At 45.2% G+C, this 26715-nt stretch overlaps 1 protein-coding gene across 14 annotated transcripts in view; it reads right to left on the reverse strand.

Annotated features, from left to right (window-relative positions):
- The window catches only part of FMNL2 (formin like 2), a 798413-nt gene that overhangs the window by 392543 nt on the left and 379155 nt on the right, over nt 1-26715 (reverse strand). For all 14 annotated transcript variants that reach the window (XR_011274735.1, XM_069616442.1, XM_069616437.1 and 11 more), the window contains exon 2: nt 17910-17993. Coding sequence is in view for 13 of the 14 variants with exons in the window: in XM_069616442.1 (XP_069472543.1) it covers nt 17910-17993 (84 nt within the window). In the remaining variant the exon portion in view is untranslated. The remainder of the gene's footprint in view (nt 1-17909; nt 17994-26715) is intronic.

Consider the following 26715-nt stretch of genomic DNA (forward strand, 5'->3'; position numbering starts at 1 on the left):
TGGACCGGGTTTAGCACTTGCGCCCGCGCATGCTCATAGGGTGATTTTTACTGTTCTTATGGCTCTTATTCCGCTTTTCTCTGAAAAAAAAAACCTCTGCGATTTCTTGCATTTGATACTCCTCGGGGTGGGTTCTTTGAGCCATTGAGTTTTTCGATCATGTGTTTTGTAGTTTTCCATGGAGGCGTTTTAGCCTTTGGGTGTAACCTTTTGGGGATGAATTTGTCATTTTCTACTCACATGATCCACTTGTGTTTTTGAAGCCCCAACACTCTGTTGTGGGATTGTTATTTCTTCGGGGGTGGGTTCTAGGAGCCTTACTAGGGTCTTCCTTGCTCCTGATCCACTTGTGCTATGAGACCCCCCTCTGCACTTTTTATTGCTTATTTTCCAGCGGGGGTGGGTTCTAGAGCCTTGCTAGGATTTTACCCTGCTCCCGATCCACTTGTGTTGTGAGACCCTCTCAGCGCTTGTGCTGTACTATTTCGCTGCTGGGGGTGGGTTTTAAGAGCCTTACTGGGGACTTACCCTGCTCATGATCCACTTGTGTTTGGGCCCCCAGTGCGCTTTCCGTGGATTGTTTATGCAACAAGGGATCAGGTGAGCGGGGACCCTACTTCCACGTAGGGCCAACTCGAGGCTGATCCCTGCCGCCCTTCATACAAAGGCTTGTGGCATTCGGTGGAGCCATTGTGTAATCTGTGTCCGGTGTATTTGGTAGGTCCAGCATGTTAGCTGTGCCTGGTGTCTCTTTGACTTTGCAGTTAACTTTTTTCTGCATTCTTTTTGTCTTTTCCATGGATGGTGGAGAGGTATATGCCTTACATCAACTGTTGTGTGCTGTTCCGCACTTTGAGGCATGCACATCGCTCTGGTGCTGCCTGATGTGTGTCCCCCAGAGGGAAAATAGTAATATTTTCTGCCACTTACATCCAACCTGATCTGGGATTTGGGGCATGTGCCCTTCCAAGTTCACACGGTAAAGGATTGCCGGTCTTTTGGCTTATGATCCACTTGTGTCTGAAACCCCCTGTGCGTTGTTGTTGCATGGTTTTCCTAGAGGGTGGGTTCTTTGAGCCTTTTTCTTTGTCTATTATTCTTATTAAACCATTTTTGGAAGGCTTTTAATCCTCACAGCGTTCGCTTAGTGCACAATATTCAATGAAAGCAGATTTAGGTCCGTACCCACTCCCTTAATGAAGCCAGTCTGTCGAGGATCAAAATTACCTTCTGTTTTTACAGACATAAGAGCCTGAAGCAAGACTGACGCAAATAATTTGCCCAGTACATCCATTAATGCTATAGGGTGATAATTTATCAGATCCGCCCTATTCACCTTTTTGAAAATCAGAACTATAATAGCCGAATTCAAAGAGGAGGGTACCACCCTAAGCCTCAAAATCTCAGTAAACAACCAGAGCACAAAATCATACCATGACTCCGGGTTTGCCTTCAGCATGGAATTAGACAGTCCATCCGGGTCACATGCATGAGAAGAGTTTAATTTCATAATTAGATGCTTTATATCTGCTCTCTTGCACTCAAAAGGCCAAGCCACAAGTTGTTTCATACCTCCTTCATTCACCTTCCCAGAGGCAGATGCAAAGAGCTTTGTAAAGTGCTCAACCCAACAATTTTCTGAGACCCCACTATTCAAAAGGGCTGATTGATGAGAGTCCTTATTGTTAATCAAAGACCAGACGTCTCTTGAATTATTTTTTACACACGGCTTTAAACATTGATTCTGCTTTCTCTTGATGCCTAGTCACCTTAAAGAATATTTGCCAATTCCTATATTTCTGCCTCCTTCTTTTAATAAGAGTGAGGCCAATAGCAACCCCAATTTGTTTTAGTTGTCTTAGGTCGGCTCTAAGTGGTTTCCGTTGCTCAAACACTTGTTCACTATATCGATGTTTAGGATGGATATCCGGCTTTCTGTATCTCCCACTTACCTCTAATAGTGTGAGTATGGGGGAATAGTCCAAGCCCGATTTCCCTTTCTTCAAGGATTCTGAGTATTTAAATGAGATTACATCCAACTCCCCAGATGATATCCTCAACCTATTTCTTCCCTGGTTGACACTTAGAATTCATGTAGTATTTCTTTTCTGGGGTTCATTAAGGGGTCTCCATGACAGTATAAGTAAGGAATGATCACTATTATCCATGAGACAGACCATAAGCAAGTCCAGCCCCTGCAGCAAATTTCGAGATGCAAAAATATAATCTACTGTTGATAGCGATGACCCCCGGCACCAAGTTGACTTCCCCGGGAGGTCACTCACTGTCTGCCCTTTTAAATCTGGCAACCTCTTAACTCAATTTCTCGACATCATACAGCTGATTTCTCTTGAGCCAGGGAGGATGTATTTTTTAATACAGGGAGTCAATTGCCACAATCATCCAAACATTTCATGTTCAGGTCACCACAAACAAGAAACTGGGGGTTTGACATTTGAATATAACATTCATCAATCATGTCCCTTACACATTTAACAAATATGTCTGTCTCAATCATGGCCAAATTCCAATACAGATTGAGCACAACTAGAAGCCTCATAGTGGACCAATAGGTTTCATCACAATGCAGTATTGTAATTTGAACAAATGGATGCGGGCGACTAGACCTGAGTACAACCAGTCCCATACCATTTTTTATCATGGTTAAAAGACCCAAATAGGGTCTACCACTTGTACCCTTTTGTGCTGGATTTAGAAGAAGCAAATATCCATCCCTTATAGGTACTGTCTGCAACCATGTTTCCTGCAAACATATAATTTCATAATGAAGTATATTTAACTCTGAATTATAAAACATGTGGACAAAGACCCTTGTGTTCCATGAAGCCAATAGACTAAATTTAACCCCCCCTTAGATGGTGCAATTGCTCCCGCTACCCACAACCAGTCAGCTTCCTCTCTGGCAAGTACATGGGGTTTCGTTACTTCAATAACCTTCCTTCGGCCACTTTCTTTGAGAATTATTTTCATTGGGCCAAAGCTCGTAGCATATTGCTTGCCCAAAGTAATTCCCTGTGCGCCTCCTTTTGTAGTTGAGGGGATTTAGACTTATGTTGATATTTGTCGGTGCCCTGATTTTCTTGACATTGTTGTAGCTTGCTAGCCTTTTGTTTTACACAGGTCTCAATGGCACCCTGATCCCTCACACAGTCCTTTATTTCATATCCCAGCAGTAAGAGCGCAGCTGTTGCATCCAAAAGAGTGGATTTAATCAGGGCTGATTTTACATGCAGCACCACTCAGTCCATCTATGATTCCTTAACAAATTCGGATGTCCTCTGATCTAATAGACCTCAACATCAGAACACAATGTAGCAGTTGCATGATATTTCTCTGATTTAGCATAACCTCTTCCTCAGAGTAAAGAATTCTTTCTAGGGACAACCTTTTAGTTGACTCCAAAGTCCTCTTTTCTACATCTGGTGGCAAGCAAGATTTAATGTTCAATGATCGTTCTTCTATCTCACATGCAGACCTCTTCACTGAGATATACAGAGCCGTCTTCTGATTTTTCGAGCTGGAGTTCATTGATCTGGAATAACCAGACGTGGACTCCTTTGATTTTGACTCAAGTGACAGATCAATTTTGTCCAACTTGCCCTGGCTTTCCAGGTCTGCTCTATACGCCATGTCCACCATGTAACGTTTGTGTGCCAGTGTTTGAAAAATCGACGATCACCTACGCTTGTCCTGTGTCTTTATTTGGACTTGTGCAGTCTCTGGGGGCAGCCTTCCCCCATTTAACTCGATCAGACCAGAATCTGTTAATCCTTGTTGGTTCAACCACCTCTTAGGCGGGTCTAGGCTCTCCACTATTTCTCCTTCATCAAGTGAGTAATACAAAATATTCATTAGCAAGTCTTCTTCACACTCTTTGTGATCAAACAACTGATTTTTTTCCCCCTTCCTCTAGCGGTGCAATCACCGCCGGACATTCTGCTTGAATACATTTCCTGGTATTAATTTTGGGAATTTGTACAGGGTTAATTGAGTTTGGATTCATTTTCAAAGATCTATAACTCACTTTTTCCTTAGAAGGTGAGGTGGTCAGATTACGCAGAAATGATCTAGACCCATTACATTTCCATTTATTTTCCCATTTGTACTGGATTTTTGGCTCTTAGTACTTTTCCCCATTCCCTTTAAATCTCTCACAGTTTTCTGGGGAATTTTGGAATTCCGAGAAGAGCAGTTTACAAATAACGGAAAATGTTTTCCCAAGGGTTGTCGCGGACCAGTCATGGAAGCCGCTAGAGTAAGTTGATTATTTTGTGAAAGTGTGTCATTAGGTGTATTCTCCAAATCTTCTTTTGCCTCACCAAGCCATCCACTGGATCCAGATCATGAATCACTATCAGAGGTAAAGTTACTATATTTTTATCATGCAAGGGAGACACCAAAGGTTTACTACCCTGTTGGCCCAGGGATGTCGAGACAAACTTATTAGTTATTTCAACCCCCAGTCGGGCTCTGGTCATTTAGTTTGGCTTGACCTCGAAGCCATTTCGAAGCCATTTCAGTGAGTCCAATGAGGCCTCTATCAGAATCGATTTTTCCGCAAGGTCACCACTAGCCAAATAACACAACTTTGCTTGCCATTGAGCTGGAGTTTCCACCTCCTGATCCAAACGTGATTGAACCCTCAATGTAAAAGTTTCTAGGAAAATGAGTTTAGAATGGACTATAGTCAATAATGTAGCCTGGTCCTTGAAATTGTCGTTTTAGTTGCTCATATAGTTTCAGAAAGGGCGCTAGAGATATAGTCAATGCTGCTATGATACTCAAATGGATTTCAAGAGTTGACGCTTCAGACAAGTTGGCTGCATACACCGGGGGTAACAGTGGTAAAAGTGGATCAACCAGTGTAGAAGGTTCTTAAAGATTAGATGTGTCGGATGACTCAGATGATCCAAGTGAGCGCACACGATGCTGGCAAAAGGTAAGGGCTTCAGCTCTTCCATAGATCTCATCCAATTTTTTATTTCCACTTCAGGTAGTGTTCAAATCACCCCATGACTTTAAAGATTTTAGCGGGCATGAATGTGGATCTTTTTCCTGCGCAGTTGATCAATTAGCGTTATTGAAATTATTAAAGTGTTTCTTACCATTTTCATATTCCTCATGCTGTTGGAACCGAGGTAGAGATAGTAGGTGACGATTTGCATTTCCAATTTCACCCTCAGCTTCAATCCTCTTTCCTGGGGTATTTTGACTCAAGCATGTCTTGAGCTTTGCCATATCGCGGGAAAGTCTAGCCACCAGGCGGGCAGATCAATCCGCCCTATTCTGAGTAGAAGGCGATAGCAGATTTGCCCCCAAACCTGCCATATCTACTGTGTCTAACCCACCTGTGGCCATAGCAATAACAAGAGCATCGTCTCGACTTTCCACGCACTTCATGGTAGCAATGTCTAGTGCCGTCGATGCAGTTTCCACATAGACCAAGAGTTTGCTCTCACTTTGACCCTTCACACCGGAGTCAACCCCCAAGGTCCTCTCGAGGGGACTACAGCGAACAGCGTGGCCCTTTTGGATGGGGGAAAACATTATCCAAATCCAGTAGTCCGGTGTCCGTGACATCAAGCAATTTGGGCATATTAGGTTACGCTAATAGAGCATTACAGTCTTTATTCAAAGTTTAGGTGGAAAAGATGCCATAGGCATGCTCACCTCAGAACCCCCAAGAGTATGCAAGCTGGATTTGTGTAAGCATAGCTGCCGCCGAGTGCACGGACCTGAAGAATCCAATGCCGCCATGTAAGTGTAGTCGCAAAGCCCACAAGCTTCAATCAAAATGCAACCATAATGTTCAGCCGCAACAGGCAATAGACAGCAGGGTGCAGGCAATCCACTTACCGTTTACCCAGGTCCAGTCAGGTGCAGGCCCTGGTCATGAGTGGGGTCATGGAAAGTCTTCTATGCAGAATAGAAATCCTTAAAGAGGCAGGCAGTGATTCTCCATAGCAGCAGGAATCTACAGCATGACCTCTAAACAGTGTGAGCTGGTGGGACTGGACTCAATGCCGGACTCACGTGCGAGGGTGAGTTTGTTTGGTACTGGCCCGGTTGTTATTCTGGACATGGTTAACAGTTACAATATTGTGCTTTGTGCTATACATATTAATGCTGCTTTCTTTTGTGTTCTTTATCCCAATTGTGTTCTTGTATGTAGCTTTCCCCTCCCTGACTTTCTTTTGTTCATTCTTGTCCTGTCGTGATGTAAACATTGCAACATTGTGAAATGAGAGCAGGAACGATCATTGATAAATGCGTGTGATGAAAGACATGAGTAAAGCTAAACTATTAATGAATGTTTGAACTTCAGATGGAAAGATACGATACCGTTGACAGAGTGGTCTGGCATTGCATAAGGTGCTCAATCGAAGGTCTTTGTAAGGTATCCCACCAAGAAGAGATAAATGAAAGTAAAAGATTGATACGAAAATTGTGTGAGTGAATCAAAGTGGTTCTGCGACGGTTTAAGCAAAACCCATTGCACATTCGAAAGTCTTTGATTTTGATATCAAGAGGAACATGTAGAAAGTCAAGCTAAATGGTCCGACCCCGAACGAGGGAGAGCAAATGTAAATATTGTGCTAAAGGAATCTGAGCCTGAACGAGAGAGATCTATGATCCGAGCCCGAATGAGGGAGATCCATGATCCGAGCCTGAACAAGGGAGATCCATGGTCTAAGCCCGAACGAGGGAGACCAAGAGTAAACATTGTGCTAAAAAAGGGTCCAAACCTAAAGGAGGGCGACCCATGATGAACATTGAAAGTGAGAAATTGTGCATGTGAAAATCCTGAGAAGAATAGAACTTTGATATTTGTTTATCACGACAGGCCCTCTGCAGTAAGAGACTGTTAATGGGAAAGAGGCTTTGGCAGAAGGCCCTCAGACCTGTGTTTTGAACTGTTTCCTCGTGGCCAAGAAGCCTGAGTGTGTGAAGCTCAACATGCCGCCTTGTCCCGTGCTGAAAACGTGGGGAAGGGAAGCCAACGGCTCAACTATCCTGACATTATTTCTTGAACACTTTCTTTTTTGTATACACAATTGTCCCACTTGTCCCACAACCTTTTGTATTTAAAAGTAAGGATTGGAAATAGGTTTATTAGTATAGGCCCTTTAAGTTTGACAAAGACTCCACTAGGACTGCATTATTATTATTTGATGGTCGTAGCTTGCTCCCATGCTTAGATTTAGGTTTAGATAGGCGTTCTACCAACCCATTGAAGGTTAATAAACACCCTTGAACTGTGAACACTTGTGTCTGTCTTCACTGTTTCATACCATGCCTTCCTTACACAATGTACAATTTAAATGTGTTCTCTTTTACAAAAACAAACAGATTAACTCATGTATCTTGGGTCCTCTATTACATGCACTTTTTCTTTTTAATCCAATATGATTCAATTCTGTACAGGCGTATGCCAGTTGGTGTTTATTTGGTTTTCAAAATTGTTTCTCATGTTTAAAATGTATACAGCCTAGAGAAAGACCCGGTGGATCGAAACAGGTGTTAGAGCAGAACACCAAAAGGCTGCATATCCAGTGTTGGCAACACCACTGAAGAACATCCACACTGTCGGGTATATTGGCATATAGATAGGAAGGTTCGAAAGGTATCAGACTTTTTGTGTCATCGGACACCAGTTCAGGTCAACATACCACTATGCACATTATATCTGGGTGCTCAAGGTTTCTGAAAATCAATTGGGGCTCTGTGTTTCAAGAACATTGTACATGGGCACAATGCCCGCAACATTTATGTCTCATTAATTGTGAAAGCGTCTATCTAACCAGATAACAAATGCACCTCAACATGCCAATAGGAATGCCACATCTACTGAGGGCAGCATGAGCACAGCAGAAGGGACTGTTCTATAGTTTCTCCGGCCGACTCGAGGGAGAAACAAGGGCTGGTATCATAGGAGGAATTCAGTCATCTTGTAGGGAAGGTTATGAACACCAATGATTCCATGGAATAGAATTAATGTACCCTTCAGGCCGGAGGACTAGGTACATTAAGACGATTTGCCAACAAAGATCTGCAGAGCTATGGCAAGATCCCTTTTAGATCCCATACAGAAGTAACGTGGTATTGATTGCGCAGAGAACCCTCCGCCCCCACCCACACCAATGGTAAACATCCCTGGGTTAGGGTCTTCCCAGTTATCCGATCAGACAGATGGCCAAGGAAACAATGGCTTCATACCTGAATCTGCACTGCAGGAGAAACATTTGTTTTTATATCTGAACACAGGTCTGATGGTTCTGTATATAATCATGGTAGGTTTGGTAACTGAAAGCATGTATTGCACAAAGAATGTGTGCCAAGAATCCTGGCTACCGGGGAAAAGCAGATGCAGATAAAATGGCACTTGCCTTTTCCATAACATGATGCCTCAAATTTCTTTATGCAGAATCTCAGCTATTATTTCAGATACCAACTATGTGCAGTCTACAAAAACGCAGTAAAATTTGCACCAGGTTTTTCAGCACATTTGTTATCAGCCCAACTGGCATATGGAGAGTCTGTTTGCGCAATGCAATGTTTGTTCGGGAGACAACCTTGAAGATAGTGGCTTATTAAAAATGTGTCTCTCATGTGTGGCTACGGTGCCTGTGTCCCACTTGCACAATAAAAGGAGAGACAGGCCGGTTCTACAGAAATGCATAGCTAGCAACCCAGCTGTGGCCTTACTAGCATTGGGCACAATATCATATCTGGCCCCACTGTAAAGGGGCATGAGACAGAGGTGAAAACATGGCATGCCAGCTGCCAAATCCTTGCACTGCTTCCGCGGTGATGATTTCACATTTCTAAAGGCCAGCTCCCGTTGATAGATGTTGACCTTCCAGCTCAGGACTTCATCAATTCTTTAAATCATCGCCAGGACATCGTTGTGGTCAAATAAGGTTTTCATGAGGGAGGTCCGGAAAAAACAGGCACTGCCGAAGCGGCATGCTGCCTGAGGTGTCAGAAAATGATAGGGTCGTGAATCAAGTGAGGACGGAGACTAGATTGCAAACCCAGTCACACAGCCGCTCTCCATTGTACCCAAACTGGGTTATGAAATTAATTGTTGAAATGTTCAAAATTATTAGAACCTAATATATAAATGGAACATGACAAATTTCAAAAATTGTCAGAGTCCTTGTTGTGTTTCAAAGAATAATATTTTATCAAAGACAATTCTTTCCAAGCAAGGTCACTAATTGATTCTTAGTGAGGAAACAGCTAGCACATCTCTTGGTTAAACAGACTTATTGCGCCAATGCATTTCGGAGAGTGTTCTCCTTCGTCAGGGCAAGTCTATGTTATTGCAAACATATAAAGTTACAGTGAAAACAATCAATGTAATAAAATAAAAATAAACATAGTAACATACCAAACGTGGGTAGATTCAGGTGAGGATTGGAATACCGAAGGACAAGAGAACAGAAGAGAAGTAAAAATCAAGGACAGTTTGCGTGTTGGTCAGTGTCTAATCAAATAAGAATGCCGTTTACCTGAAGAGTGTCAAGCCCGTAGGTAAAGAATCAGTACTAATGCCGTACGTGTAGTCACAAAGTGTGTTCGGGAGAATGCCAGATTAACACAGGGCAGGAACGCGTGTAACGTTCTGTGGATAGATATGGAGTATGAGTCAATAAACCGTTCCAGCGCTGGGTGCTGGATTCTCAAAAGTAAAAAAGAGCTGCGTAATGCATACCTGTCGTGTCTGTGCTGCTTGCAGAGCTGCGGCCAACGCCGAGTCGGTCAATTGCAACGCTGTGTAACGCCGTTGCCATGGTAGTGGTGCTGTTAAAGCCTCGTACTCGTATCGCGTCAATGTTTGGCGCGTTACGGTGCAACGGGGACTGATCACTACAAATGCAGTAATTCAGAGTCCGATTGCAAAGGAAAATAATTACCAAGTACTGTAGACGAATCATGAAAATAAAATGAGTGTAATCCTGGAACTGGAAAAAAACATGAACATAAAACAAATACTCAACTGGCTAATGCAAGCCGGTCAGAGTCAATCACTAAAGAAAACTGAATGTAAGGTAGAGTCTCAATGTCAGGTAGGTGCAACAGTAATCGAGAGGTATCCGAGTCGCGGGAGGTGGCATCACATGGTGTCACCTTGGGTCCCAGACAGAATGTCCGGGATCTGCGACCTAGGTACCTTTACTTAACTCATATGGCAACAATACTTGTATACACAAGAAACCATCATAGTAATGTAACAAGAAGTGAAAGAGACAACATAAAAACATACAAGAGGGTCAATATATGGGTAAATGAGAGAAAACCAAAGCACATCAAAAGATACATATACATTCAAATATAACAGTGATAATTAATCTCCTCATTGAGACCGTTTGGGACCAAACTCCCAGGCCTGTCGATCCAAAACGTTTCTCTCCTGTTGAGCCGCAGGGCCAGATCTTCAAGTGGGTTGACTTTGATCAGTACTTCAAGGATCAAAAACCTGATTGTCAAATTATGCCGTTTTTCAATCCAGTGACGAGACACTGCTGAAATCGGATTCGCATTCCGGATGCAGGATCGGTGCTCATTCCAGCGAATTTTTGCTGCTCTGGTGGACTGGCCTACATAATATTTTCCACATGGGCACTTTATGCCATAAATAATGTTGATGCTGTCGCAAGTACCAAAGGCTCGGAGGAAAATCTTTTGGCCTGTACGTGGATGGTATACAGTGTTCCCCTTGATTACCATATTACAATTACTACAATGAAGGCAGGGGAATGTTCCGGTTCGTTGTGTGATCAGTTCTTTCAAAGGGGGTCTTGTACGAACCAGTTTGTCTCGCAGATTCCTGCTGCGCTGCATGGCAAACACTGGGGGTTGATCAAATAGGTTCTGTACCCTTATGTCATTTCTAAAGATGTTCCAATGTTTCTTGATGGTGTTTTTGATCTTGTTACTCTGTACAGAAAATTTAGAAACATACACTGGCGTTTTCAATTCGCTCTTTGTTTTAGTGGTGCCTGATAATAGGGTGTCCCGATCAAACAAATTCACCCTCTGAGATGCTGAGTCGAGTTCTCCTTTCTTATAACCCTGTGCCAAAATGTTTTATTTCATCACTAATTGTTGCGCTAAGCAGTCTTCAGGGTCACTGATGATCTTTTTAGCCCGCAGCAACTGGCTGTATGGTAGATTCTTAAGTAGACTGGGTTGATGAAAACTATTGTAGCAGATTATTCCGGTCAGTCACTTTTCGGAACAGGGTGCTATTGTAGCTGCCACCCCTTTTCTCTATTTTGACATCCAAGAAAGTGTTTGTATCATTGGATATTTCGCTGGTAAATTGAATTTGTTTATCAATTCTTTTCTAGTCTCCGTCCTCACATGTTTTTTTGAGTCAGGGTGTCTCCAGACTCATCACAGCCAGCTCCTGGAAAACGTTTTGATTTATTATGAAGCAGAGATCTCGTATTTATGAATTACTCGACTTGAAGTGAATTTACCAGGTGGTGCCTGCTTACTCTTTGTGCGGTCGTGAATCAAAGCACACACTACCACTGGAAGTTTACTCTGTACTCTGGACCCTTAAATGAGTGCTCAAGGTTAATCCTCATGAATGATGTCATGCTTAGGAAAAGAAAAGATGCACATCCTACCAGTGTGAAGCAGAAAATAAGCATGCAAATCTGTGATGCTGGAAATATTACAGCAAAGAGACCCCATTCATCAGCTTTTTTCCACGCGCTGACTCATCAATTCTCCTCTGACCGCAATAAAGGATTGCGCTCAACTCCCTTAATCATTTCCGTAGATATGAACTGGTGCTGGCTGAGTTACAAGGCATTCAAATCTGAGCTAACTGCCTATTTTTGTTGGCAAACTGTGTTGTGCTCTTACAAGGAAAGCCAACTATGCAAATCAGACTTGCTGCATTTCACCTAGTAATATTCCTGATCAATATTTTAAGCATCACACACACACGCATCTCTCACACACACACACACGCATCTCTCACACACACACACACACACACACGCATCACACACACACACACACACACACACACACACACACACACACACACACACACACACACACACACACACACACACACACACACACACACACACACACACACACACACACACACACTAAATGCTGTCCCCACAGAACCCCACTTATATTTTTACGTAAAAGAAGGGTCCCAAGATTAGCAGACACATTTCTACATTTGAAAGTGAAAATTGATTCTAAACTTTATTAACACAAGTCTTTGACAGAACGTCTCCGTTTTTATTAGAAAGCGCTTATAAGGAGGCTCAAAACATTGAAGTATTTTGTTTCGGTAAGTAGGAGACTGCCATGCATTTTTTAACACGTGAGATAAGTGAGGACAAAGCCCGGGCACATAAACCTCTGTTTATAGGGAAACTGGAGATATGGTTTACAGCTCGAGAGTGTGCTCGGGCAGGGAGCAAGAAGGGACACTCGTGGAACAGGTGGCCCAGTACATCCCACAACCTAGGTGTCACATCTCAGGGATATTCAGGTGTTGTAACAGTGCTAATCTAAGCAGAAAGAACAGGGATCGGTTCCTGAACTCCAAGGGCACTATTGATCTAGAGGGTGTGTTATTACATTATCTCTTTCAGTTACGTCCCAGTGGTGGCTTGTGTTACCTCCTATTGGGTTACGGTGCACAACATAACACGCAAAAACTCACATTTGTACACTCAAGGTCACAACTGTTCTACATTCCTTAAACTGCAGTGATGTCCATAGCTCATCCATGATTATTAATTGGTCAGAAATGTAAACAAGAGCTTTCTAATCGGAGGCTACATCACCACGATGAGTAGTTTCATTGTTGCTCTCTAGGAATGTGAGGTTTACAGATGTACGGTCCTTAGAGGCCCTGAAAAAGATTTAAAACAAAAGGAAGCACCAAGGTGATACCATTCCACCAGGCCCTATGGGCATGCCTTAGTTATAGACCATACAAACATTAAAGACCACTGCAGCCTAGAGCCAATGGGGATGGCTGAGTGACATGTAGATCCAGAGAGCTTACTATCAACGGGCAGAGATAGGTCTTCTGGATTAGTAATTTATTCTTCTCTCCGATAATAAACGTCCATGGATCCTCTCTCTATACAAATATGAGAATCAGTATCCAAGTGAAAGCAAGGATAGCACAGTGAATTACCCAACGTGTACCTTGGTGTTGTAAGCAGATATGCAGCTGCCAAATTCTGCCTTCAGGCAGAAAAACAGGTTATTAAGGCCTAGCAGAACTTCCTATGGAAGCCCAGGACTCCAATATGCTTAGCAACCAGGTTTCAAAGATTATGATCGAACAGTGAGAATGAGCACCACCCAACCCCCAAGCGGGATCGAGGAAGCAAGGATTCATCCAGTCCTTCACTGTAAAGTGCACACAGGACGACTAGCTCTTAGTTTCCCTATTATTAAAGTATGACCAATGCCATACAAGGCCTTATCATCTGGGCCTGGTACATAGAACACAGGCAGGCAATGCAAAGATCAGTACAATGACGTGACATGGCCTAGTTTTCCACGGTTCATCGACATTCCGAGTACTACATTTTAGTAGATCTGCGACCTCTGCGCCCCTGCCTTGGGTTGTCCTTTGTAAAAGGAGTTAAAGAAATCTGATAGTGTTCTGATAGTGGAAATGAAGGAATTGGCCACTGCCACCTGAGGGGGCTGGGGGATGAGTAGAAGAGGATCTGCATGAGACACTTCAGCTGACAGACACTGGATTTAACTTAAGCTCTGGTTTTAGGTGCCATAGATCCAATCGTGTCTTAAGGCACAGAATTGGGAGAAAACCCTATAATGTCTAATTCCTCTTCAGCAGACCGAGGATAATAAACTCTTATTTTCTGCCTATCCAGTTTGCCACTTCTCATATACAGCTGTCTGCTTGGACTCAAATGTTGGCAGACTGTACCTACCAAATACGAAGGATACTGGCCTAGAAATGGCCATGCCCTGGATACCAGCACAGTGGAAGCAACCCAGAAAGGCCTGGTGGCCGACAGTGTTGAAAGCTACCGGCAGATCTAGTGATATCAACACATGTGTACACCACACCCTTCATGTTTTCTATCACGCTGGTAGGAGCTATTCAGTGCCCCTACCTAGACCAACTCCAGCCTGTATACGGTCCAAGGGACCATTAGTTTTACAAAGTGACTTCAGCTGAAAGTTTATAGTTTATATCCAAAATGTTACTGTAAAAGCCAGTGGGATGAAAAAATACTATAGTTTGCAGGATGCATCTGATCAATAATCCCTTTTTTACACAACGGCAGTATGGGTGCCTGTTTCAAGCTCAGAGCGACACGGAGGAAAAAAGGAACATCTACAACACATTCTGCCCAAAGTGAACGTTGGTTCTCAGATTACTGCAAAACAGTCCTGTTTAATGGTGTGAAGTTTCCTCATTGCAGCACATAAACACATATGCGTTTGAAGCCCATTGTCCTTCTTGATCCAAGTGGGATCAGAACCGTTGTGGAAATGCCAGTAGCTACGTACCTTTTCATTTGGATTGTAGTACATGACTTTTAGTTTCCCTGCGTTATTCAATGTATTGCACAACTTCATTTCCCAAAGTATTGGGTGACTTATTTGTCACAAATGTATTTTCCTCTTTGTCCCCTGCACTGTGTGTGTGGGGGGGGGGGGGTTGTGGACCCAAGCCATGATCCCTCCAAGAACCATTTGTACCTGTTGCTCAGCTGCAGCCTGGAACCCCTTTCAACCCTTCCTCCCATTCGTCCCACTATATAAATTCTATCTCCCCTTTGTCTTGGCATGTAGCCTCTCTGAAACCTGCAAAACGAGTTCCACTAGTGTCCATCATGAGGGGGGGGCTCTGGAATGCCACTTCTCCCACACCCTGTAATTATCCTGTGCTCTGCCAAATCACCAAGCTAGCCCCTGACCTCTTGCACCCTTTCTGGGAACCTTCTCCATTCCCCAGTCCAACAAGTAACCTCCCCTTTGGGCCCAATTGCCCTGACCTGGGAATTACACAGAATCCAAACAAACACTTGCCTGGGAAGGGGTGGAGTGACAAAGCGTGTCCTGGCAAAAGCCAAACAAACACTTGCCTGGGTGAGAGGCTGGCCCTGAAGTGGGCGAGAGCAACAGCCTTATATAAGCCTGTGGAGAAAGGACTGGGGACACTCACTCTCTCTTTCTTGGTTGCTGGCGGTGTTGTGCTGATGGGGGGCAGCAGAGCTCAGGAGGCCCCTTCCACAGGTATCCTTGTCTTCCCTCTCCATCCTTCCCCTCCTTTCCTCCTCAACCTGCTCTATATTTCCACCATTAGGGCTACCGGCCTGTCTACCTACCCCCCTGTCTCTCCCTGTGTCTCTGTGCCTGTCCCCCTCTCCCTGTGTCTCTGGGTCTGTCTCCCTGTGTCTCGCTCTCTCCCTGTGTGTCTCTCTCTGTGCCTCTCTGCACCTGCCCCTCTTTTCCCCCCTCACCATCTCTACCACCCCCTCATTCCAACTCCCTTTCCAACCCTTCTCTTTCTCACTTGGAGTCCTCTCTCCCCCTTGCATTCAAGGGTACTCCCCAAGCCCCAGGGTTGCATGCCATTGGGTGTGACTAGCTAGTATGCCTGCCATCAATGCCCCACTTTGTGCCCGCAGACCAGTGCAGGCAATCACCTGTGTCCATTGTGTCTAATATATCCTGCTGGCAATTAGTTTACTCCTCTTCCTGTAATAAATCGGTTCCTGATTTTTACAAAGACATTGGTGCCTTAATTGTGTTCCCTCTTTTCAGAGTAACCTGCCTGTTATTACCAGAGGGGGGACCCAGTACGCATGCATAGACAACGCACCCCCACCAGGTCTGTTGACATCCTGGTCCAAAACTGTGGCCCTGACTGTGGTCTCCCACGCGGCCTCCCCCATTTTGGCCTGCCTCCCACTTCCAAACCGTGGCTCCACGGGCACAAGAAAAGCCACTGGAAGAACAGAGGTGAGATACAGCTGCACCAAATAGAGATGTTGATGACCAGTGCATGGTGGAAGGCGGTAGAATCCTGCCAGATTGCAAAAGGGAGGCTGACGAGTACTTTGTCAAGAGGGGGGCCTGCAAGAGCGGAGGAGTGAGAGGCAGAAGGTGTCAATGATATTCCTGCAAGAGGTGCTATGCAACAAATCCACTGGAAAAAAATCAGATCCACAGATAGATGTCCGACACTAAAGCCATAATATGCAGCGGCACCAAGAGAGAGCAGGGGACAGAGATAGGAGGCGATAGGTGGTGAACGCCTCAGAGGTGGGAGAGTGACTGTGCACTACTGAAAGTTAGAGAAGTAGGAGACACTGTGTTGTCACAGTGGTAACAGGGATGCTGAGTCCTAGGAACCAGGGGGACGTTGGAGACAGCATACCAATGGAAACGGTGGAGATCTGCATGGCTGGAGCATTGGGAGAGTGTGAGAACCACTGGGCTGCATCTTGGGGCAAACGCTCCCAAGCACGTAACACTCCTACGCCCCCCGTAAATGCATTGCATGCACCCTGGCGACTGGAGTGAAGGTTCACCTGTGCTCATTGTTAGAAGTGACAACCAAAGCCTCATTATGTGTAAGTGGTAATGGTAAAGAAAAGAGGTATTTTAAACATCTCATGTTTTCACTAGATCACCTAACTAGGAGTTGGGATTGCATGGGATATTTACCCAATGGCATATGCACAAAGTATTGCTGGGCTTAAATAATCCATATATATCATATGCCGTACATTCTATACACCTCCTGAGGGAAACATCTCATGTGATTCCCAACTCCTAATTAGGCTGTAATTTAAAAACCAGTGGCATTTAAAATACCACATGTTTTTACCCTTATCTCGCTACACATGATTCGCCCAAGACTGCAAAGGTTCACTCCAAGTTCCAGAATGAAAATAGGCCAAGAAGAGCAAAAGACTGAGTGAAAGCTCTCCCACCAGTTGATGGCTGAAAATTTGGCAACTTGTCAAACAGGTCCAACACACCTATTAGCAAGCAATAGCAAGAAGCAAGATCCTTGCCGAAGATTTGTTTTGACTTCAACCACAAGGGGAACTGAGCAAGTAAAAGCCCTGAGCCTCCACGTGACCTGTGGATAAAAGAAAGTGGCAGGCTTAGATTTATAAAGATGGATGACGCTCTCATATACTAATCAGGGATCAAATGCTAGTACTGAATTACAGGACTCTTACTCCACCTAGGTTCTGTGACTGTTTTGCCCCACTGTCCGGATTTACCCTGAAAAGCGGTACTGATGAAGGGGTTGGATTTTCTGAGGGAAATTACTGAGGTGGCATGCCAGAGTGGCGTTTTTGCGGGCGGCACCAGCAGAGTGGCCTTTTTTGGGATGCCACGCTTCTGAACTGAAGCATTTTTTTAATTGCCTCTGCCCCAGAAGACAGGCTTCCTGGGGAGACACCCACACAGATATTTTTCTTATGCCACTCAACGAGGGAGGTGTTTGGGGAGTGCCAACACGGGAGACATGCACACTAAAAGATGCAGTATGGTTTGTGTAATTGTTTCGGTAGGATAGCTCTGGGGCAACATACTCGCCTTGAAAGCTAGACAACACAGAGCAACACAGGTTCGATCCCCGAGTCCAGGCTTAGAAACCTCTGGACATAAAGTGCGTTATAAATAACCTATCATAGGGGCCCACTGTGATGCACGTGGTACTAGCGACGAATGGGAGCACCATCTAATGTGAAATCGGCTGTGAAGGATGAGCAAATAAGAGGAGTGTTGGAGCTTTCAAGTACAGGGTGACTTTCGCGTTTGCTTTGAGGGCATGTTGTCATAAACTTGAGCATGCGCTCTTGAGTACAGGGTTATTCTACCTGGTCGCAAATAAGTTCCCACTTCTTCTCGTTGTCATACTGGCGCAGTAATCTTGCTTTATCAGGGGGCAGATTCATGGCATTCTGTAACGAGAAAAAAAAACACACGATTTAGATGTTTAAAGGGCCTCCGGCTTCATCCTTTCAAAGACAAAGGCACAGCAATCACAACATTAAACAGTAAGAAAAGTATATTTCGCATTTTCATAATTAAGCAATTGCCTCCAAAGAGGCTGAAGGACGAGGCTACTGTTACTTGCTATAGAGAAATAGTTAGAAAACCTGGTTCTGTGGCATGAGGCACGTCGGTAAAGTTACCAATGCGCCAGGCATTTCCAAAGACCTCCACTAGCCAACATTCACCTCACCAGCCCTCAACTTGCACCCAGACAAATGGAGGAACAGCCCAAGCGGGATTCGGCATCCAGGGCCTGCTGCGGTCCAGGGTGCACTCGTTTTGGATCTCATAGCACTGAATTGGGCCCAACTGGTAAGTAAATCTCGAAAGGGTTTCAGGAGATCCACAATCAGCATCTATAGGGGTCATTACGAGTGAGCCGGTCCAGGACTAAGGTGCCCGTAACAACGTGTACCGGCACCTTTTCCAGACCGGCATACTCTGAGTCTCCCGGTAGGGGCAGTGAATGTCCGGCAGGCCTGACCTGACGGTAGTTCAGGCCCCTAACGGCAGATAATTCCCTGAAGCACCGGCATCGTTAACAGCGGTGCTGGTAATTCAGTGGTTCCCATCCCACGCAGTCCTATGGGACTCCATGGGAATGGGAACTTACTGTTACTCCGCCGCCTGTAACGTCCCAGTAATATCAGGATATCGGGCAGCGGAAACAGGAAGCCGAGATTGCCGGCGCTTAACAGCAATCTCGTAATGACTCCCATGTCTTTAATTTACATCTAATGATGTACGGTGGCGACTATTTGAATATTATTTGGATGAACTAATAAAAACAGCAGGATTTTCCTTTGCAGTGGGTAAAAAAGCCAATGTTTATTAAGAAGTAGGGTCTTGAAGTCCACCCAATCCACAGGGCTCCCTGCGTTCTGTGAGACCCTGTCATGGTATATGAGGCCTAATGCATGAAAGAAATAGAACACACCATTCTACATTGCAAAGATGTATGAGAGAGAAGACTAAAACGTGAAGTGTGATCACTGTGTGATAACCACATGCACATCCTTGCTTACTGTTAAGCTCATGACTGCGGTTATGGTGTGGCCATGGTTTGAATGGACAGCGTGTTATTGTGAGAACGAAGCTGATGCTTTACAAAGTTACCAAATGTTGGATTTTCTTGTGCTGGACTTCCACAACCCATTGGAATTGCCAACAATCACACTTCTCCCCATTGTAAATGCACTCCGTGGAGCTACCCTTTAAAGAGGTATCCTTTGTGATCCTCACAGGAGAGCCCAGGATCTTGCACAATGCCATGGCATATGCCCTACTCTGACTCACACCGTGTGAGCTCGCTCCTACTCACGACATCCTAGGACATGTTCACTATGAGATACCACATTCCACATGGTACAGCGGTCCTTGGCAGAGGGAAGTTGCACATTGACACATCACAGACCCACACCACCCCCATGAACAAACGCAAGCATGTACATGTGCTTGAATAGGGTGAGAGGTACCTTTGCACTTATGAAACTTCCTCCAAATCGCCTGCCACTGGCTGACATCCTATCTATTTATTGCAAAGTGTTGGTCAAAGTTTTTTCCATCTGGGACCAGGTCTGATAGGGACTCCTGAAAACATTCATAACTACCATGACACGCAAAATGAAGGGTTTATTTTAAATCACAGACTACTTCATTTTCAAGACAATGGGCCTCATTACGAGTTTGGAGGTAGCCTTGCCGTTTTTAGCGGCATGGCTACCCCCAAACCGGGAAGTGGGTCCGGGTCCCAGAAATGGGGAATTACCGGGCCATTCCGACCTTGGAGGGCCCAGTAATTCCCTTTTGCGGGACCCGGTACACCTCCATTCCCATTTGAGCCCCCATAGGGCTCAATGGGAATTGGGAGGATGCTAACAACGGACCCGTTAATGACAGGCCCGTTGTTAGCATCCAGGTCTGCTAGCGGGTCCCGCTCTGCACGTCTGGTCTGGCCAGGCATCCAGAGTGGGACCCGCTGCAGACCTCGTAATGTGGCGGCCCGAACTGAACAGTGCCGGTCCCCTACCAGCACCGTTCATTCCGCGGCCGCCACACTTAAATGGGGCCCAATGTGGCCCACTGGTTAAAGGGGCAGCTGCATCAAATGAAGACAAAAGCTCAGTGCAAGTGGTTCACACCTGATAATAAAATATACATGGCCTTTACATAGGGCAGCCTCGAACATCACTGCCTCCAAAAAGGTAGGGAGAAAGGTCTGCGCCAAGGTGAGCACACAGCTCAAGTATCGTAAAGTTGTCTTCTGCAGTGCCCTTCTGCCATGTTTGTTAATCTCACTGCATGGGACATTGTAAATACTCCCAGGTTTCGCCACCAAACCAATAGGAGCAGAATGGCACTCCTCTGCATGACCTGCTCCTGAGGGAGTTGTTAGTGGGAGAGCAGTTGAGTCATGTGAGTAATCTGTGGTGATGATGGGTGCCAGTCGGAAGTACCCACGACCTTGGTGCTGTTCTGTTTCCATGGGCTTGGTGGAGACATCTGTGAAGGGGAGAGCCCAAGATCTGATAGACTGCAGTGCTTTGGGTCTGGTTAGCCGCTAATGTGGAGGTGTTCCACACGGTCCTCTGAGAACTGCCAATGTCAGGCCCTTGACCTGACCACCCTCCCGTCAATCAGCTGGGCAAACGCTCATTTTGAACCACAGTGATGAAAACTGCATCAGCAGTGGTCGAAGTGAGTGGGAACAGTCGGGAGCGGTGTTCCACTACTTTTATTTTTTACTGTTAACAGCGCCACTACTTTTTGCAACCCTTTTCACCATTCCAGAACTGTTCATTATGAAGTTAAAGCACACTTCTCCACTTTACCACCGGATATCAGTCAGAGCTAAAGTGAAATCTGTTTCAACTCAATTGACTGTCAACCAGAATGCTGCACCCCTTGAAAAATGTGTTGCACTCTGCTCCCGTCCTTCCTACTCTACCCGCCACCACCGGAGTCACAGTTCCACTACTTTATTGGTACCCTTCTACCACTGTGCATCAGCGGCTTAGGCTAACGCAGTCCCCCGGGGCTTGCCTTGTTGAGAATGCAAGAGTGTAGGCCCATCCCTTAACCACTCCAGATTGACCAGCAAAACCCATGACAATAGCACAGTAGTTACATTCATGGCGTTCATGTATTTATTTGATATATCTCGGTTTCTTAAAATTGTCCTGCCCGACAGCGTACCATTGTATATGATTGGTTACAAAATGATTGTTCGTCCCAATATATAGATGTACTGTACGCGAAGTAATTACTAAAGGAGAAACAGGGGCTACAGTAAATCAGAATCAGCAAATGTTGTGAACCGCAGCAAAGGCTTTGCGAGTGTTTGTGTGGATAGTTCTAAAATTGCATTACATGGGGAGACATGAACAGAAGGACTAACACAGCCAATACACATGAGTAGGAAATTCTGTGCATGCCCTTCTCTGTGCAAGCAAACTGCAGGAGATTAGCTGCATGTGAAGCGTACTTCCCAGGGGGGCGTTGGCTACGGGAAATTAGCATATTTCACGGATTTATGGTAAAAAGCAAGGCATATAATTACAGACGCAGGTTAGCAGTGGAAAAAACAGGCACATGTTTTTTACTGTTTCTTATGTGTTAATTTTTCTGCCTAGTGTATCCCTGCAGACTATACATTGGGCCTCATTATGTGTGGCCAAAAACAGTGTTAATACAGTGGTAAACTATGGGTTTGGCGGTAAGGTGGAGGAAAAACCTCCAGCCAAATGCAAAAAAACAGTGATTTTGGTGGAATTACCACAGACGGAATTACCACTGGTGGTAATTTCGCCAAAATCCGTATGGAGTCCTAGATGGTGACTAATATTGCCACTTGTAATCCGGTGGTAATTTCACCATACCAAGTGGCAGTAACAGTAAATCCGTTTGGTGATATCTCGGCGGATTTACTGCTGAGCTACCACCAAACTAATAATGAGGCCATTAGTCTTGAATTTAGACAAACTATGCACTATTAGATTTTCTTGAAAAAGTAAGGTGGCCATAGACCAGTAAAGAAAAAAACGTCTCATTGCGCAACAGGCTTTTTGCTGTTTGTCATACAGTCATGTTGATGGATCCCTGACCAAGTCAAACGATGGAGACCTTCTTGTACTATTAAAATATCAGTGCTTAATATCACTCCACTATTAACCCTGTTTGGGGAATTTAGAATGTCGTTACTGCTTCTCCATCTACGAATGCAATTGAGTGGATTTCTCAAAAACACAATTGCCTTTTGTACTCCATCATCCATCATCCACATCCCACCTTCCCTGTTAGCAATGTCAGCAACCAAGCATCCCACTGGCGTTGCCATAGCCAAGCTGCAGAGATCTCTCAATTACCATGTCACCCCTCCTGTCCTCCATTAGGCAGAGCAGAATTAAGTCCCTTTAGCACTTTTCAAAGAACCTCTGGAGAAGACTATGCATTTGCATATTTGCATTGCAGTTGTAGCTCTCTGGAAAATAAGTTTGTCCATTAAAATGCAACTTCACTTCATGGTAACGTTGGAATAATAAACTAACCACTCTAGCCTCAGCAAGGTAAGTTCCTGCGGAAACCTGACCATGGTCCTCAAGTCCTAGATACACACCTTTGCAGGCAGCTAGGAGCACTGAAACGACTATGGTGAAGATTTGGCATAGATGTGTGACTATTAACACAGCAGACAATGTACACTCGCCACTGGCAAGTGGTTATCGACTCACGGAGAGTAAGAAATGGTGTGCTGCTAGTATGTTTAGAATTGAAGGGGCAAGTGGCTTGACTTCTATGCTGGCTAGTAGCTTGAAACTTGAGATGTTCACCCCCTGCTAATATGACATAACTTGGGCTACATTCAATATAATTTGCCACCTCCTTGCCAACATCTCGCCTGCATTGCTGATGTCTATGTGGTGCTGGTCTCGTTGCAGATAGCGTTGACAGATAATGGGGCGCCTGTACTTCCTGATCCTCTGTAAAGAGCTGGGGGGGGAGGAGGGGGGAATCAGGCTACCTCTTCCTCTAAACACTTACAGATGTAGTACACAATACATGGAACAGATAATAGTACTTTAAATCTGTATTTTCATTTAGTAGATCACGAACTCTTTGTGGTACAAAACATGCTTTATTTCAAGACAAACAAATAATTGGGGTAAAAAACATCCTTTTTTGGGATTATTTACATACAAAGGATGAACTTCCTGATCCTCTACATTGAATTTGAGTATGAAATAAAAAAGCAGGCCCGGCATGCTTGGTGCACTGCTTATACAAAGTCAAATCTGGCGCAATGGAAAACTGTCATACAAGCACTAACAAGGCTGCTCCTTTCATGGTTGGGGTCAAAGACCGCCCCATTTCAGTTACGTGGGGAGGGTGGGGTTCATGGCTGGTGAAGTCTTAGCTTGGAGGGTTCAGACCGACTCTTTGTGGGTGGGCTTTAGCATCCTGCCCATAGCCTGTGGAATTGCACTCGAGTCCATCCCCTTACTCATGCTATTCAGTCTGCATAGGACGTTGCTGGGGGTAGTCTGCTGGCGCAGCCCTGCGGCAACCGTCACCGGTGCTCTGAGGCTCCCTGCTTTATCTGAGAGTGCCGCCCATTGCAGAGGTCAGAGTTCTACACAGGTTCCTTATGGACAATGACTAATGTCCTTAAATTGAACTAGCCCAATAGGCAGCTATGGTTACTGTATGAACTGTGCGCGATGTGGACCTTCAAAGGTCGTTCATGCACCTTCATTTGCACGTCAACACCAAAAAACGTTAACCCTTTCAATCCTAGTATACTGGCATTGGTAACAAACAAAAAACATGAGAGCAAGCATTTTCCCGCTGGTGGTGTTTCGCAGATTCCCTGGGCAAAATAGGAAGTGTGCAATGGAACCCCTGGCCGTTGGATTTCTTCTGTATACTCTCAAAGACATCGTTTTCATTACTTGAACTAAACGTCATTTTAAGCTGTCGAGGCTGCCCTTCGATCATTTAAATAGGATTTTAAAATCCAACATTTCAAGAGAATACTAATGGGGGTGAATGAAAGGGGGAACGGAGGGCTGCTGTGCTCGTTCGAGGTCTGTATGAAATCTCACCTAGCATACCAACCTAGGAAAGGTCTGTCTTGGAACCTACTTAGCCTATCAGCTCACCACAGGTAAAGGTTTGCTTGTCGACCCACCTAGCCCACCAAACCACCACAGGCAAAGGTCTGCATGGAAACCCACCTAGCCTACCAACCCACCATAGGCGTAGGTCTGCATGGAAACCCACCTGGCCTACCACCCCACCATAGGCATAGGTCTGTATGGAACCTCACCTTGCATACCAACCCAGCAAAGGTTGTCTAGGAACCTACCTAGCCTATCAACCCCCCTTGGGTATAAGTCTGCATGGAGACCCACGTAGCCTACCAAACCACCACAGGCAAAGGTCTGCATGGAAACCCACCTACCCTACCAACCCACCATAGGCATAGGTCTGTATGGAAAACCACCAGGCATAGGTCTGTATTGGAACTATCAAGGCCACCAAACCACCATAAGCATAGGTCTATAAATGAACCTACCTAGCCTACCAATCCACCATATATGGGAACCCACATAGCCTACCATCCCATCAGAGGCATAGGTCGGTATTGGAACCCATCAAGACTATCAAACTACCATAGGCATAAGTCTGTAAGGGATCCTACCCAGCCTACCAACCCACCATAGGCATAGGTCTGCATAGGAACCTACCTAGCCCACCAACCCACCATAGGCATATGTCTGCAGGGGAACCCACCAACCCACCATAGGCATAGATCTGCAGGGGAACCCACATAACCTACCAACCCACCATAGGCATATGTCTGCATGGGAACCCACCTAGCCTACCTACCCACCATAGGCAGAGGTCTGCATGGGAACCCAGCTAGCCTACCAACCCACCATAGGCATAGGTCTGCATGGGAACCCACCTAACCTACCAACCCATCAGAGGCATAGGTCTGCATGGGAACCCACCTAGCCCACCAACCCACCATAGGCATAGGTCTGCATGGGAACCCACCTAACCTACCAACCCAGCAAAGGCCTGTATGGGAAGCTACCTAGCCTACTAACCTAGCATAGACCTGCATGGGAACCCACCTAGCCTACCTACCCACCATAGGCATAGGTCTGCATGGGAACCCACCTAGCCTACCAACCCAGCAAAGGCATGTATGGGAAGCTACCTAGCCTACCAATCCTCCATTGGCTTGCATGGAAACCCATCTAGCCTACCAACCCACCATTGGCCTGCATGAAGACCCACCTAGCATACCAACCAAGCATAGGCGTGCATGCAAACCGAACTAGCCTACCAGCCCACCATAGGCATAGGTCTCTATGGGAACCCACCTAGCCTACCAACCCATCATATGCAAAGGTGTGCATGGAAACTCGCCTATACAGCACTGAAAGCCAGTCTTACCTTATGAACATGTGAATAGCAACACAAGCATGCGCTCTTCTTTTAACTTGGCTTAGGTTTCCAAGAGCTTGGTGTGCATTTCTTTTGATAGGTTTGCTAGAAGGCAGTTTCTAAAAATAGGATTCGTCTGTCCTGCCCCCAAAACTGATCCAATTTACACTTGGAGTTTATCACGGTCTATGAAATTACTGTATGACAGGCGTTGGGTGATTTATTATGGCTCAATGCTTCCTTCTGAATTATACATTGCTAATATTGAGCGATTCCTGCAGAGAGGGCATGCTGCAGTGAAGTTACTCTGCTTTGCAGCACAGAATGCATTACAAAGATGCACATTGCGTGACTGATATGAAGGCGTGGGATGATTCGCCCCCACGCCGCAATCCCCGTCCATCCTTAATGCCAAAGGCCTTACAGTCATTTGCAGCACGTATGCCCACTGCTGTCAAACCAACCAGGAAGATATCTGAGAGGGTTAACCCATTGCTGCTGAGATAAGTCACTGGATGGAACCGTGCTTTGTCCACTCAACCCTTCTCGCCTGTGGTCAATCGTTCTAACGCTACAGAGGCCTATTATTTACAGTACCCTGGAGTCCAAATCGTTTAGCAGCAGGATATAAGTAAACACTGAGTTGGTATCATTTTTATGGAAGGGAGATCATTTCCATAACACCTGTGCCATTCCACTCATGACAGTAGGGGCTGTAATCGGTATTACTAAGCATATAAATCAGCACTTTCCCCCCAGTTTCTACCCCATGTTTACAAACAGTGGCATATGTATTGATTGCAAACAGAGCTTGTAGCCCATGCCCGTGTCCTCTAACTCCCTATGCCCCGGTGCCACCCGAGGAACCTGCACTCTCTACAGCCTTTTCTCTGCAAGTACATTTAGCCAGCTGGGATTAGCAACCAAGTTTTAAAGCATCCTTTTTTTGTCTTCAAATCACTTAACACGGTTTACAAACACATGCTTTTAAGCTGTGTGGTTATTCCCAACCCCTGTAGCGGCCTGTTACTGTATTACCAAGGGCGAATAGAGGGCAGAGAAAACAATAAGGTGGCAGAAGTGGGCATGGCAAGTGAAGGCTATTGGGGTTCTCTTTCCAAAAAGTATATTATATATCGAGGATTCTAAAACAGTTATGTTAATAAGGGAATT

Source organism: Ambystoma mexicanum, chromosome 9 (assembly GCF_040938575.1).
Source record: "Ambystoma mexicanum isolate Mex_15411 chromosome 9, UKY_AmexF1_1, whole genome shotgun sequence".
Taxonomy (NCBI): domain Eukaryota; kingdom Metazoa; phylum Chordata; class Amphibia; order Caudata; family Ambystomatidae; genus Ambystoma; species Ambystoma mexicanum.